This window comes from Centruroides vittatus, unplaced genomic scaffold (assembly GCF_030686945.1).
Source record: "Centruroides vittatus isolate TY-2023 unplaced genomic scaffold, ASM3068694v2 contig_1506, whole genome shotgun sequence".
NCBI lineage: Eukaryota > Metazoa > Arthropoda > Arachnida > Scorpiones > Buthidae > Centruroides > Centruroides vittatus.
The window spans coordinates 455,134-472,294 of NW_027120931.1; the positions used below are offsets into that span (position 1 = coordinate 455,134).

General features: G+C 30.8%; 1 protein-coding gene across 2 annotated transcripts in view; it reads right to left on the reverse strand.

Annotated features, from left to right (window-relative positions):
• The window catches only part of LOC136968677 (glutamic acid-rich protein-like), an 82,241-nt gene that overhangs the window by 16,394 nt on the left and 48,686 nt on the right, over nucleotides 1-17,161 (reverse strand). For both annotated transcript variants that reach the window (XM_067262681.1, XM_067262680.1), the window contains 7 exons: nucleotides 13,366-13,474; nucleotides 11,897-11,998; nucleotides 11,080-11,175; nucleotides 9,081-9,122; nucleotides 4,495-4,560; nucleotides 2,946-2,982; nucleotides 2,015-2,139 (listed from right to left, as the gene is read on the reverse strand). In XM_067262681.1, coding sequence (XP_067118782.1) covers nucleotides 2,015-2,139; nucleotides 2,946-2,982; nucleotides 4,495-4,560; nucleotides 9,081-9,122; nucleotides 11,080-11,175; nucleotides 11,897-11,998; nucleotides 13,366-13,474 — 577 coding nt within the window. The remainder of the gene's footprint in view (nucleotides 1-2,014; nucleotides 2,140-2,945; nucleotides 2,983-4,494; nucleotides 4,561-9,080; nucleotides 9,123-11,079; nucleotides 11,176-11,896; nucleotides 11,999-13,365; nucleotides 13,475-17,161) is intronic.

The following is a 17,161-nucleotide window of genomic DNA, read 5'->3' on the forward strand; positions in this document are numbered from 1 at the left end:
TCAATAATAATTTTTGGTACCAAGATAAATAGAATTTTTGAATAGTTCAATATTAACATATAATTTCTATATCTTATATCATAAAATAAAAATGTAGATGAAAACTATCATCATCAATAGCGTGCTTTATCAATTATACTAGCAGATAAGCCCGGCATTGCTCAGGCAAAAAGTAATGATAGCAAAGATTAAAATTATTACATTATAGCCAATCTTACCCATTTTCACAGAATGCAAAAGTTAGGTCCCCCTGTTTCCAGACTAATAAGAGAATTTTTAGATGGGTCTAAAAATATGATTGATTTCTCGCAAAAAACCACATCTGCGCCTATAAATCTTGCACACCACTTTCTCTTAACACTTCCATTATTAAAGAATAAACTTCTTTTGTCCCCATGTAGTACTCTACTAAAACGCAGTTAAAAACAAAAATTGCATCTAAAATAGTACAGTAGAAGCTGAGTTCTTTAGGATAAGCCTTAATTCTTTCCCTCTTCCCTGCCGGGAAATTTCCAAAAATCCTTTCTTAGTGTGCATTCTTGTAGCGTACCCTTTTAAACAAAGTCAAAAATGCAAAAAAACCGCATCTAAAATAGTACAGTAGAAGCAGAGTTCTTCAAGATAAGCTATAATCCTCTCCCTCTCCCCTGTTGGGGAATTTCGAAAAATCCCTTCTAAACGTTCTCGTGACATAACCTGTGTACCAAATTTCAACTTTCAACTCCTAACCGTTTGGGCTCTGCGCTGGGTCCAGGACATTCGAGAGTGTTCTGGAATGCTCTCGAATACTCTAGAATGTTCTGGACTGTTCTAGAAATTTCTAGAGGGTGAAACTTCCAGCCCTTATATCAACAGCACGCCCGTCAGGTAAAAACGGGAACCTTCTTCATGAATGGGGGATAGAGGGCTACCACACCATATAACACCCTTTATCATACCAGGACTCATTTTTGAGTTTTAGCAGCACGCACATTGTACACTTACTTTTATAATATATATTAATTATATATATATAAATATAGCATATTATTTAGTATTAACAAGCTGTTGTCAAGGTCAACTGGTTATAATCAAAGGCAAAGTTCATGTGCAACTTTTCACAGCAACTGGAGGGAAAAGAGCTGTAAACTTCACAGCTTTCTCTTCCAAATTGACACATTTATTTCGTTTTTTTCAGTTAAGTATTTTTTAAGTTCAATTAAATTTATATTAGAAAAATAGTCATTAAGGAGTTAATAAATTATTTATAGCTAGTTACTTTTATTCAGATTTAAAAACAAAATCAAGCTATAAAAATGTCTATATACATTACAAAAGTTTGTAAAACTTGGTACCATGTTTGACAAAAGAAATAAATTTCTGCTAAATTTTTCAAAACCAAATGAACTGAATTGTTTTTGACACTTGCAGTTAAACCATCTTCAGCAAAGAAAATCAGGTCTAGAATATTCTGGCAGGGCTGCTTTGGTACAAATGAGATTAAAACAGTTAGGGCAGAGTTCAGAGTTAGACATGATTATTTTGACCACCAGGTTTAGCAGTTTTTCCATCTAGTTGAACTACTGTTTACTAATACTGATCGAAAATTTATCATCTGTGTGATTCATGCCAAATTCAAGCTAAATGTGCAGCTTCAGCACAATTCTTTTTGCAATTTTGACCAATGATAAGGTATTCATAGATTGTCTTATAACAAAAACTAGATTATTCAGTGTTTTACATATTCTTGTAAATTTAAATTTTTTGTTTTCTGATATAATAGCTGTTCTATTCAATCACAATTCTGTTGGCTGAAAGTAGGACTTGAGATAAAAATACTTGGTTGCCAAAAAATGTAGCAGCAATTTCTCTCTCTTTTATCTCTAAATATTAATATTATTGTAGCAACAGTATTAATTCAAATGGTATGAAATTTATATTATTGTTAATATTGTACAGAGTTCATATTTAATTGTCAAGTATTACAGCAAAAAAGTATTAAACTTAGATGTGTTCATTGATTGTAATTACCTACCTTGTAATTGTTAAGAATATGAGTGTTCAATTTACAATGTTCCACTTTTGCATTTGGTTCATACTTGAAGAATTTATAGCACACTTTGCAATAATAACCATGAAGAAGAAGAACTGATGATAAACCTGTTAAAATTGTTTAAAACATTCATTTAGATTTATGTATTGCATAATCAAACTAAATACAGTAATACCTCGACTTACGCGAACCCAGAGTTACGTGATTTTCAAATCTCGACGATTCGTCTTTTGTTTGAGCGCCACGCAACTCTTGATTTCTCACTCCCCCCCAAAGCTATTGTTCAGCTTACATGTTCGGACATGTCGCGTGGAATCGATGCATAGCTACAATTTATTTTGTGTTATTTATTTCTGTGTTTGTTATATCTATGGAGACTTGAGAGACTCTACTATGTAATCCAAACAAAGTAGAACTGATTCTTCTGCATCAAACAAGAAAAGAAAAACTTTATCTTTGGAATGTAAAGTTAACATTATTAAAGACTTCGATACAAAAATGAAAATTTGTGAATTGGCAAAGAAGTTTGATCTACCGAAATCGACCGTCAGAACAATTATAAAAGGTAAAGAAAAAATTCTTGAATTTGTGAAAAATGCTTAATCTTTAAATTCAAGCATCATTCGTAAACGTCATGGTATTATCGCTGAAATGGAAACAATGTTATCTAAGATTTTATTAAACATTTTTTTCTAAATTTGTTTTCTTTAGTCTTCTTAAAATTCCCCAATTAATAATAATTTGGTGGGACCAAGCAGTTATTGCATAAGTTTGGGGTATTACTGTATTTATATATTTGAAATTTTAATAATTTATGAAACTACTACATTAATAAAATTACATGTGTAAAAAAGCCTTTAAAAGTAGTTTCTATTTTATAGAATTTTTTTATTTTTATTAAAAAATTACTTACCAATTGGTTTTTCTTCTTCAACTTTTATTTCATTATTCTAAAATTAAAGAAAGAAAATATTAATCTGTGTATTTAAGTTAAATCAATACTCAGTTATTTTTACAACAAACAAACAGACAAATTTTCTTCAAAAAAGAAATAAATTATTCATTTTGTTTAAAACAAGTCATCAATATTAATTATAAAGAAGGATAATATTGGAATAAAGTTATCATTTTTTTTTTATTGCTCAATTAAATATTTTTACAAAATAGCATTCAATTTTCTCAGAGAAGTGTCTTTTGGAGTTTAAGTGTAAGGACATGTTACTAGTCAGTGAAACTGATCTGAATAGTTTTAATTTTATTTTGTGAACATTTTAATTCTCTGAAATGAAACAAGACAAAATCCATCTGATGCATGTTTTATTTTGTTTTGTTTGTGAAAAGGTTTAAATGCAACTAAGGTCACATCAGAAATGTGCAAAGTTTATGGCACTGACACTATAAAGATGCAAAAAGTTCAATTTAGATTTGATAAGTTTTGGAAGGGAGATTTTAGCTTAAATAATGATGAGTGCTCTGGTTGAAGCCAATCCAAAAATAACCACAAGGCTATAAAACTAAATGTAAGCCAAAAATGTAAATGCAACCACCTTAAAAGGCTTGAAAAAGTTCTTAAGCTAGATGTATGTGTTCTGTGCAAGTTGAAGGAAACTAATCTTGTATAATGATTAAGTACTGCTGGATTATTTTTGTCAAAAGAAAGACCCATTTTTAGATTGAGTAATTACTGGAGATAAAAAATAGATATTATACATTAATATTCAACAAAAACAAATTTCAGCTAAATCTAACAGAGCCACCACCACTCACACCAAAAAGTGGACTACACCCAAAAAAGTAATGTTGTGCATATGGTGGGATGTAACGGAAAGAGTGTATTATAAACAAGTAGATCCAAACCAAACCATAAATGCCAACACGTATTGTGAACAATTAGACTGATAAGCAAAGCATTAAAGGACTAAAGACTGGAGCTAATAACCACACAGATATTATACTGCATCATGACAATAAAAGACAACATGTTTCCAAAGTAACCCTAGAAAAAATAAGAGAATTGCAGCAGGAAATTTTGCTTCATTTGCCATATTTTCCAAATTTGGCACACTCAGATTATTATTTGTTTATATCTTTACAGAATTATTTAGTCCGAAAAAAAGTTTGGTTGAATTGACGAAGTCAAAAATGCTATTGTGGAATATATTGCCTCAAAATCTGAGGACTTTCTCAGAAGAGGAATTGAGAAATTGGTAGAAAGACAGCAACTTGTTTGTATTTGTAAGTTAAATAAAACGTTAAAAATAAACATAAGTACAAAGACTTATTACTCAACCCAATACTTTTGACTTGAGAAGTGCATTAAAAAACATTGTATTTCTTAAAAAGAAATATTAAAATTCAAAATACACATCAATTATCAACGTTGAATGTTTTAAATTTTTTGATTAGTCAGATTAAAATTTATTGTCTTGTTAAATATTTGTAATTTTCAAAGCTTTACTTACATCTGATTCTTCAACAGGTTCAGAAACAACTTCCTCAATTTTTTCCTCTTCAAGAAGATCTTTAAGCTGTAATTGATAATATTTTATAAAAATATAATAAATTTTTTTTTCAATTCAAAAGAAATGTCCAAAATAATAAGGTTAAAATTTTGAACTCTGACATTCTGAATATATGATCATTCACTTGAAAAACATTCAAATGAATATATTTTCTTTGAAACTGTATGATAGAAATGTCTTAGAACCTTAATATAAAACTCTTAACTAACATATGATTTAAAATACTGTCAGGAAAAATGAAATTGCATGAATTTTATTTGGCCACACACTTGATAAACTTACTTTGATACAGGTTATCACAGAAACGTAGTAACCAATAATGGTTATGTATGAGATATCTGAAAACTCCGTGATTTCTTAAAAGTAATATATCAGTGCAAAAACATTACTTTAAAATGCTCAATAGATAACATATTGTACCACTGATTAAGTTGACTGCTGCAAGCTGCTTGCAGCTACTTATTTAGTCTGTCTTCTAAGTAGAGATAAAGTAAACAGATATGTATGGCTTTACTAATTTTTTTGCTGTTGAAAAATTCCCACTTTCTACAGATAGTGTACATTGAAATTTGTGTTAAATGAAGAAAAAATTTTACACACACATCTGAAATGTTAATGCAAGCATTTTATAGTGAATGCAAGAACTGATTGCCAATGTATGAGTGGCACAAATGTTTCAGGAGAGACGAATGCTGGTCAAAGATAATTCTGGAGTGTTCTGGATGACCACAGACATCAACAAACAACTAATGCATCAGGAGAGTTATAAATAAGGAGTATTATCTAGAGGCGATGAAAACATTCGTGAGAAACAGTGAGAGAGAAAGAGGGCCTGACTTATGGAAGAAAAAACAGATGCTCCACCATTACAATACAGTATATTCATTACTGTTGATTTGTAAGTTTTTTTAAAAGCACAAGACAATACTCGCAACCCAAATACTAATCAGATCCCGAGCCAATAATTTATTTTTGTTCCCAAAGCAAAAAATTCACTGAAAAGTTGACATTTTGAGTCCATTGAAAATGTTAAACAAGTTCATCCACAAAATTATGCATTATTCCAAAAAAAGAATTTCAGGTTATAAAATCTATTGATATTATCATTAACAATAGGTCTTGAATGAATTTATTAAAATAAGAAATAATTTTATTTTAGTTTTTTTTGCAGAAAGATAGATTTTTTTTTATTAAGACACTATTATAATATTAACAAAATTATAGATTTAATATTATTTTAAAATAATACTTATTTAAAAGGAAATATTTTTACATAAATATATTAATAAAGTGACAGAGTTCAGAAACTTTTTATTATAATGTCAATGTCAATAATCAGTTTAGTATATACAAAGTTCTTATCAAGATAAGTTTTTTGTCAAACTTGTTCTAATAAGAATTTTTACTTGTCATTTAGTATTTTATTTGGAAAGTACGTAGGCTTTCCAAAAACACAGACCGAAGCCACTATTCCAAGGTCGAGTCACTTGGAAAGTTGGGATTTCCCTTTCCAAATAGCAGCCCTTGCTTGCTATACATCATTTACAGAATGTTTCGGTTCATTTTGTGAAAAATCATTTTAAGAAAATAAATTTGGAATCTTTCATTTCCTAATTTGTGTTAAACTTCATTCTTCTCACCTCTTTCTTTAGTGTTGGAGAAGCTCAGAAATCACAGGGTGTAAGGTCTGAGCTGTATGAAGATGCTAAGGACTGACCACAAATTTTCTCCAAAGCCTTCATAGCTACTTGAAAGCAGCCTGAAGAAGAAACCATTCTTAATTAAGTAATTTTAGTGTTTTCTCGTGAATTGTTCCTTTCACACAAACTAAAAAAGCTTTAGCACAACATTCTGTATTGACAGTTTATTCTTACGAACCCAATGCTGCAGTAATATCCCACAAGTGTCAAAAATAAAAATAAAATTAAACACCAATTTCTTTGAAAAACTTCAAACCCAAAATTTCTTGGGAGGCAGTGAATTGATATTTTCATATGCCTGACTGTTATTTGTTTTGGAATCAAAATGTTTGATTTGAGACTCATCAGTTGTGACTATTCAATTCAAAGAGTCAGGATATATCAGGTCAGTCCACGAGTCCATGCGCATTTTTATGACCTTGAGAAAAATCTTGTTTTGCTGTTAAAAAAGTCAGTCTAATGTGATAATTTTTACACTGAAGTGTTAAATTGGATCTCATTCATATAATACTGTTCAGAATTGTGAACATTTCAGTTGTTTATTTTCGTTAAAATGGAAGTAACCGACGAATATAAAAGACATGTTTTATACTTTTTATTTTTAAGTGGTGAGAATGCTACAAATGCAGCCAAAAAAATAAATACTGTACATAATCAAATTGTAACTAGTGCAAGGACTGTGCAGAAGTGGTTTGAAAGATTTAGAAACAATGATTTTAGTGTGGAGGATAAGGCTCGTACTGGAAGACCCGTTGACTTTGATGATGATGCTCTCTCTGCACTAATTGAAGCAGAACCATCTTTAACAGTTGATGAAATTGCGAAACGTTTAAATTCATCCCATGAAACTGTTCATAGACACCTACAACAAACCAGAAAAGTTTCAAAGCTAGGAAAATGGATACCACATGAACTGTCAATAGCTAACCGACAACAACGGGTAAACATCTGCACGTCTCTTTTATCCCGTATTGCTTTAGAACCTTTTCTTGGTAGGCTGGTTACTTGAGACGAAAAATGGATCCTCTATAATAATGTGACGAGAAAAAGACAATGGATGGATCGCAGCAAGCAGCCAAAACCAACTGCAAAAGGTGGGTTGCATCCAAAAAAAATTCTTTTGTCTGTTTGGTGGGATATGTCAGGTGTAATTCACTTTGAGCTGTTAGAACCTAATCAAACAATTACAGCTCAAATGTATTGTGAACAATTAGAGCGTTTAAATGAAAAATTGAAAAAAAATTGACCGTCGTTAGTGAACAGAAAGCAGGTTCTCTTGCAGCATAACAATGCCAGACCACACAACTGGGAAATTTTACCTCATCCACCATATTCGCCAGATATTGCTCCCAGTGATTATCATTTTTTCGCAGTTTGCAGATTTTTTAAAAGGGAAAACTTTTGAGGATGAGAACAATGTAAAAAAGGCTATTTCTGAATATTTTGATTCAAAACCGAAATCATTTTACGAAGACGGGATTAAAAAGCTACCATCAAGATGGCAAGAAACTGTACAAAATAATTGTGAATACATTATAGATTGACATAAAATTTAATTAACATTTTTTGCTGCTTTTTTTGTAGATAAAAATACGTATGAACTTATGGACTGACCTGATAATTCTACTTTCTGAAGAAAAGCTTGAAAGTTTTACATGGCATTGTGTTTTTGTTCTTCAATAAAATCACATGGCACCCATCTGGCACAAACACATGGTGTGTAGGTGCATCTTTACAATTTCAAGATACCTTGCTGCTACATCTACTGTCTTTCAATAATTGTTCAGCTCTCGCAATGTTTTCCTTGTTCACAGATGTTGATGAATGTCCATTTCTCAGATCATTCCACACACTATATTTGCCATCCTTGAAATGTTTTCACCACTTGAATACACACAACCAATCTGCTCAGTGCTTTTTTTATCATATGCATCTTGAATCTTCTGAAACATTTCCTGGCCACTTTTGTATAACTACACACAAAATGCAATTGCCACTTTTTGTCTAATAATTAGAGATTGTTCTCATCTACCACTCTCACATGCACTTCCCATAAACTGTTATATTTCACACACACACACACAAAAATGATGTATGCATATTGAGTTCATTCCAATTAACCCAGCACATCTGCAGAAATCTTTCCCCAACAGAAACAAATCTTGTTTTTGTAACAATCATATAGTTTTACCAGTCCCTGTATTTTTGGAACAGATCTCATAATATATTGCAGAATGTTGTGTGTTAATTGTAAATATTTCTTTTTAAATTGAAGAATATTCATTTCATAGTTTCCCAAAAGTTTCTCAAGACTAACTAATTTATTAGAAAATTAACTAAATAAAATATTTGGTTAAATTTACCTATGGTATACAAAATGGCGGCTCACCTCTAATTCCAGCAAACAGAAGAAGGGAAACAGTGGGGACACACGTTCTAACCTAACCTAACCTATTCTAATGAATTACCATAATTACTACCAACCAAATTATTAGAATAGGTTAGGTTAGGTTACAACATGCGTCCCCACTGTTTCCCTTCTTCTATTTGCTGGAATTACAGACAAGCCGCCATTTTGTAAATCTAACCAAAATATTTTACTTATAATCATAAATCTGCACATAAAACAAGTTACTATTACAATTACTAATATTTTCGAATGTCCATACAAATATATAAGCATTTAAAGTATGCATTTACGTGAAAAAATATTCAGTTAATCTATTAATATCAATAAAATAATAATAAAAATGTTTTTATTAAAATATAAATTGTATATTGTAAATCAAAAATAAATAAATAATTAAAACATAAGTAATATTTTACCTGTTCACTTATAGCAAGAGCTACTTTTTCTTCATGCTGCCTCTGAAAGTAATTGAGAGTTTAGTTTTGATTATATTTATTATTATTTTTTAATTTAAATCTAACCTTAAATCAAACAAAAACTTTTCTGACTGAAAATGAAGACTTTTATGTTTCATGATGTGAGAATCTGGAAAGCTAAACCAAAGGTTTTTTTGAGTTATTTAGAATTTGTTTTAATTATTTAATGAATCTACAAATTATTTAACTGACAAAATTTTTCATTTACTTTCCAAATCGGAGAGAAGAGGGAAGTAGAACTTTCTTTCTATGTATCAGTTTCCTGAGGAGAGATGTTTATCTCTCCTGTTGATGATACTTCAGGAGTACGACTTATCTCGCAAATCCTGTTACGAGAGCAACAAATTGACTCCTGATTGGAGAAGATTGGAACAATAAAAAGGGCAAACAGCCCAATTTTGAGGCTCTTGTCCGTTGTTCAACTGAGATAGCCTGTCTGTGCAGATTCTCGCTCCTCCCTGCCTTTACTATCAATGAAAGAAGGAACACTCTACCAAAGATGTCTAATTACTGTTAAGAAGACTTATGCAATATTTTGTAAACTCTCTCTCGACTCAGCAGAGGTGTGGTTAAGTAGATTCGATAGTAGTTTAGAATTTTCTCATTGTATTTTGGATGGAGATGTTAATCTCATTTATCTTGTAATTCCTGTTTCCTTTATGTCATTAAATTTTGTTGTTTAGTTAAATGGTTTTGTGTGGAATTACTTTAGAGATCGGCTGCCCTATCAACGACTCTGTAAACCCTCCCCACTTGAACTATAGACCTCCCGTAGAGAATGAAACAGAATACAACTCATATCGCAGGCTAAATGCGTAAAATTTAGCTGGTGCCAGGAATCCTGATAGAAAACGAAGATCCTGCAATCTGTCTGTCTTCCTAACATAAATATAGCTTTTAAGCCATTCACTGACAATGTGGGCGGACTTCCTGAGTCAGACTTTGCAGAGAGGTGACTCAAGAGATAATCTCAGCACTGCAGATTCTCACAATACTATCAAGAATTATGGAAATACTGAAAATGATAAAAATAAAATTAAACAGTATCAAAATTGAGAATTTGTACACATTTAAGTTTAAATAAAATTCTTTCTTAGATACACATGCTTAGATAATAATTTAAAAAAAAAAAATACATTCAAACAATTATTAAAATATATACATATATATAAATTGCATTTTCTGCACTCTAGAAACACTTCTGTGTTAATAAAAGCCTAAGATATAGCAGAAAATGCTTTGGAACTATGGAACTAAGGAGTGTGACACTTATTTACGTTGTTACATAACAGTAATCTCTTCATATTCCTGACATCAATTTTTCATGAAAATGATCTTGGGAGTGTTATAGAAAACAAAAACAGATCATACCAAGTAAGGATTGTTCAGTGATTCCACTCTTCCCTAAACAAACACTAAATCAAGACAAATGAATAATAAGACCTCAAATGCTGGAAAAATATTCATAAAAAGTAAGTGTACAGGCAACAAAATGTCTTATTGATTAACAGTAAATCACTATTTTGGAAATAAAACTAAAAGAAAGCTTTGATTTAACAATATATCAGAATTATTATATAAAATAATGTCTTATGCATATATATGTTTTCATTTATCAGTCACACGATGAACCTGATAATTTGAAAAAGTTAAGTTAAAATGCCTATTGACAAGAATGAAGATGAAATGAAAATCTGACAACATTATAATTGAAAATTTGATTACAATAAGCAGTTTTATAAGGATATTCTTAGCTTAACATGTTTTCAGACCTGCCAATTTTGTTAACGTTAAATGACTGATGACAATATCCACAATTACAGACAGACAGCTTCTATTATATTATTATAATTAAAAAATTTTGAATCAGAACTTGCTTTTTACAATTGACAATTGATGATGGAATGTTTCTTGACACTAAATTTACAAAAAGTAATACCTTTTTATCTTCACTTTCAAATATTCCAGTTGCATCGACAATAAGGAAGTCGTCGTCTGAATCTTGAGAACGGAAAGAATGAAACTGAGAAGCTTTCTGAAATTTATTACATTTATTATTATATGTCATCTGCAATCAATTCATTAATATTTTTTTAGAATAAGTTAATTTAATAAATATTTAAATTGAAAATTTTAAATATATGTAATACAGTAGAGTCCCGTGCAATGCGGGGGATTTGTTACTCATTATAGGAAATCATGTTATCGAAACCGAAACCTGCATTATCACACGATTTATGAAAGATTGAACCTTGGCCTATAAGTTGAAAAAAAATGTATACCTCTGACTGACAAAATTTGAGAGTTGTTGCTTGCTTTATTTGAGCATTGTACGGGACTCTACTGTATGTAAAAATATATCAATTCTTTATTTAAATTAATATTTTTTCATTTCAAGTAACCCTTTATTTAATAATTAATTAGTAACACTGATTTACAATGTGAATAATTTTTAATCCTAAGAGTGAACCTCAAATTTTTATGTACCAAGTGATTAAACAAAAAGTTTACTTGTGAAAAATAATTTGACAACACCATAAACCAGTAATGCTTTTTTTTTTTATCACAGTTAAATCTGATATTTATTTACTATGGACTTGAGGAATAACATTTGAAAATCCTCACCAACTCCACTAAAAATACTCCATGCAAGTATATATTTTTTTTTGTCTGATCACTTTGTATAATGTAATAATTAGCATCATAAAAAATAAATTTGAACAGTTTTAAGAAATAATAAATCGAAATATACTAACTTTTTTATGTTCTTCTGTAGTACAATGGTCTTTATACTCTTCTGGATTGCTAAAACCCATTCTACATGGTCGACATTTGGGATATTTTTTGTCACGTTTTCTCTAAAATTATAAAGAAAATAACTTGCACTGAAATCCGTATCTTTAATTTTAATTTGTTGTTACATCAAAATGATGAATTTAAAAATGCTTTTAGAACAAATTAGAGTAATTCTCACTGTACTTGATAAACAACAACACGACGACGAAGATATTCGAATTTTCATTAAATATACACATATAGAAAAGTAGATATTTAAGATATATATTTTGATACAATAAATGAAATTCTTTACAAAAATAAATAAATGTGAAAGATCTTAAATGCACCATATAACTATAAAATAATACACTCTAAATTCAGCTGGCAGTTTACTTTTGCTGTCGACTGTACCGTACATTTTTAAAGATAACGGTCTAATGAAAAAAATGCAATTTTTATGAACTAATTAATTTCCGTTCCTTTATTTTTCCAGTTATTTAACAAAGAAGTCCATTTTCATCTAGATATTTCAGAAATCGAGTAACAAAGTTTCACCGAACAGGCTTCGACATTTATGGTATTATTTTAGCAAGTGTACCATTTATTTTTTGCTTCATAAGTTTCAACAACTGAGCACAATTTGTTCTTGAAATGCCAACAACCAACTACGACTTACATAATAAAAATCCAAATTCTATGAGGTTTCTTAAACAAAAATTGATCCTTTAAGAAACCTCAGAATTTGGATTTTTATTAGACTGTTACCTTTCAAAATGTATAAATACATGTGCTCATAACTTTTTAAATTGTCATTTTTTTTTTTTTTAGAAAATATTCTCAATGACTCAATGAAAGTTTATTATTTTTAATAAAGAATACAAAAATATAAAATGATTAGGAGTTCCATTTGAAATTACTAAGTTGTTCCCTGCTTTCGTGGCACTTTTTTGACCACCATACTGCAGTACCAAATTATAACTCAATGGTTCCAATAAGTTTAAATTTGACTTCACTGTATTAGTATTTTCGAATGTAACTTCATCACTCTCAATATGGGAAGGTCTTCATCTTGGGCTCCCTAGCACACATCCCAGTTTCTCCTGTAGACAGTCACATGCACTATACCTTTCTGGTTAACAGTGTTAAATATGTAAAGTATAACTTAGTTTTGAAATACCAAATAAGAGCTGGACAAATATTGATTATTTTGTCTTTAAAATAAGTAAAATACTTTCATTTTTTCTCAGTCTATATCTTAGGAAGCAAATATAACCTAATAGTGTTCAGTTTTAAATAGTTGGATGGTTAAATTGCAATGTATATTACAAGGGCCTAGGTAAGCCAAACAGTTTTAAATAACCCCAGCTTTTTTACAGTTTTTGCTTTGCTACAATTATGAAAACATTGTAAAAAAAGTTATCTTTTTAAACTAGAGACAATCAATTACCCGATGTTCCTTAGTACGACGATGGGACAAGAAATTTCCAACAAAGGGACATTCGCAAACTGTACACCAGTTTTGATTTTTCTTACCCTTTCCCGTCCCTCCTTTGGAACTAAAAAAAATAAATATTTATATTATAATATATTTAAATGTAAATAATATTTTAAAATTTCTGTGTGAATTTTATAAATTCACACTTATTACAATTTTTGTTTTGAATAAAAAGTTGTTTGGCCATTTAAAATTTCCGCAATAATTACATAATATCATCTTAAAAACTAAATAAATAATTAATTTAAAAAAAAAGCATCTGTAATTTAATATTATGTTAATAAGGAAATAGTACAAAAATATATATTGAAAACGTCAAGCAATAAAAAAAATAATAATAAAATAAAATAAAATATAGAAAACAGCACTGAAATACTTACATTTTTGACAAAAAACTTTTAGATAAATAAATACTTCATTATAAATTAATTCATTTACAATTCTTAATAATTATTCATTCAGATAATGATAATTATAAACTCTCAATACAAATTAAAATGCACTGTTCAAAAAAATACTGACTTGCTATTTTATGACAAACTATCTTCTTTAATAAAATAATAATGTAAAAGACATTCATCGTTTCATATACAGTCACTCCCCATCTTATGTAAGAGCATTAACTTTGTGAAAGTTCAACTTTACACAAACTAAATGCTTACGCAGCACTCACAACTATACCTATTGAATTAGACTGAAGCTAGAGAGAAATATTCAACAAGATGTAAACAGATGAGATAAAGACTAGATAGGAGAAAAAGACATAAAATTCAATTTTTTTAAAATCTTGTGCACAAGAAAATAAACCGGGAACGAGTTACTCGATTTTTCCGGCAACATTTAAAACTTTGGTGGCGCCATATGTTATCGTATTTTATTTTTAAAAACTTTTTATATTTTCCACTATTATAAAATGGCAAAAACCTTAATTTTGAGAGTAGGGATGAATTTTATAAAAAAAATTGTAAATGCCAATAGCGAGTAAGATGGTCGTTAACTCCGACCCTACTGGAGATACACACGACCTCCATCGTCTCCCCACCCCCTCGACCTTTAACCACCAAAATTTGAGTATCGATCCTCCTAATAGACAAACCTCCCTACAAAATTTCAGAAATTTTCAACAAGAAGCATGGGAGTTATTAAGGTTCAAAAGGGGTAAACAAAATCGTGCCCTCCCCTCACACACACACTTACAAAAGTACAGTTATACAACATTTATTGTGTGTACACACAATAAATGTTGTATAACTGTACTTTTTAAAACACTTGGCTTATAGAGATATTCCATTCGCATAGTTTTGACAACCTAGTCAAATCCTCCACTTATTTTCTACAGGATGCGAGGATGCAAAAATCATAAAAGTATGCATGATTTTTTATGATGGAGTTCAAACAAAATTTTAGTTAAGTTGAACTTACAGAAGTTGAGGACTGACTGTATATCATATTATCAATTAATGAAATCTGAAGCACAATACATCAAATATATATGTATATTATATTAAGTAAAATTCACTATATATTTGCTATTTACTATTATTATTATTATTCTTATAAAAACAAAGTAATACATAAATACACATAATGCAGTACAATAATCAAAATGTACAAAATTTGATACCACCATGTTAGAATATATCAAAAAGTTTTTGTCTTCATTGCAGCCAGCATTAGCCGTGATAAATATTATAGAACAGTGAGTGAAGCTAATGATGTCTGTAGGAAAGTCGAAAAACTTTTCATTAGCCTTAAACAAGCATTTTGTTGCATCTTTATGTAGTATGATGATTTTACGACGACAATTGAAGAGGAAAGTAAGACAGATGTAAAATTGTGAGAAATATAATCCTGCAATAAGAGTTTTTGGGGATACTATAGATTACCACCTATGGAATTTCAGGACTTTGAGTATATATCTGAACTAAGGGGACTGAGAAGAGTTCAACGATACCCTACTTTTGGACCGGAGACAAAAAATAAAAAAGTTATCATACTTTTTTCGGCAATCGTGCGACGATAGGGAGTCACGTCGCTCTCTCCGCTAGGCCTATCGCGTGTTTAACAGGCAGTCTGGCAAGTCAGCCATATATACCTTCAACAGAGGCAGATGTTGATCCATGAGTACACCGATCGTCTGCAGTTGGAGTTAAGTCCTTTTTGCACACCCTCGCGCTCCTCAACCTTGGGCCTACGGCCCCTCAGCCACCGACACACTCACTATCGCTCGCAGTTGGCTAGTACTACGCACTGCTTTCGCGGCTTGTCCAACAAACCTAACCTATCCCTCCGGAAAATGACCATAGTTTGACATCATGGTTTGCAGACTTTACCACAAGATGGCAGTACTAGTAACTATGATGCCGTCTGAATGATAGTGTGAGCCTGCAGGTTTTGAGGGCGTAAATTTGAGAGTTTAAAGGGGTTCGGTGACCTGCAAGTTCGATCGGAAATCGATCGGATGTTGATTACACATTTGATCTGATCAGAAAGAGAAAACAAAAATCCAAGTCATTGCGAGTCAGCAAATTAGTCATTGAACATTGAATGGTAGGCTGGCTCAGTGCCAACAACAATTGTATAAAAACCCGATCGACTCTGAAAAGAGGGCGATCGTCCAGGAAGGTCTGAATCCAGTGTCTCCAGTCCCGGACATAAGACTGATTCCAGCTTCCATAGTCCAGGAGGTCGTCGAATACTGTCATCGGACTTCATATTAAGGTTTATCGACGTAACCTTTGTAAACTCTCTCCCACTAGAAGTTAAGCATGTGACCACTTTATTGGTTAGATCGCGGTTAGTGATAGGGATATTTTATCTGCATTTTAGCAGTAGTTATCTTTATATCTTTATGGTATGTGTATCTTTATTGTATGTTTGCTTTTGTTATTTAATAAACCTTTATTGTTAGTTGTAAAACCTGTCTCCTGTCAAAGTAAGGACGCCTGTCGACTTACTGACGCACCTCCCACTCACTTTTTGCCCTCCTAGCCATCCAACGACAACGAGGTCAGGTTTTACCAACCCGTGCAGCATAAGTGGTCAGTAAGGTTTTCCCCCCTGACCCTCTGCTTATCTCACAATAGCATTAAAAAAGTATAACTTAAAACCTATGATGACTTTCTTATTTTTTGTCTCCGGTCCAAAAGTAGGGTACCGTTGAACTCGTCTCTGTCCCGTGAGTTCAAATATATACTCAAAGTCCCGAAATTACATAGGGGGTAATCTATAGTACAGCAGAGTTTTTTAATTTTCTTTCTTCAAAGCATTTTAAATACAAGATTTATAATTCAGAATATAGATGTTTTTGAAGTTTTGAAGTTATTTTCAATGTTCTTTATAAACAGTTTATTTTAGAAAAAGTTTTTACAATCAAACTAACTTTATGAACTGTTGTATGAAAATTCTTCCAAAATTTACATTGCCAAATAATTACAATAATGAATCCTGCATGTTAATGTAGATTAAAAAAAAGTCATAAATTTAAAATTCAGTACAAAAATGTAAAATAAATAACTAAAGACTTAAAAAAAATACAAATAATTTCATTTTTCAAAATTTAAAACTCTGAAATTAGGCCAGAATATAAATAATTATGTGACTGGGCCACTACCTAGGAACTGTTTTTTAAACATTTTTACATACCGAGGCAAACGAGAAGCCTCAATAAAAAGGTCGACTCCGCCCGAAAAGAGTATTTGTTCCCGAAGGTTTGAGAAGAACAGTGAAATGAAGTAGCATTTCTTCA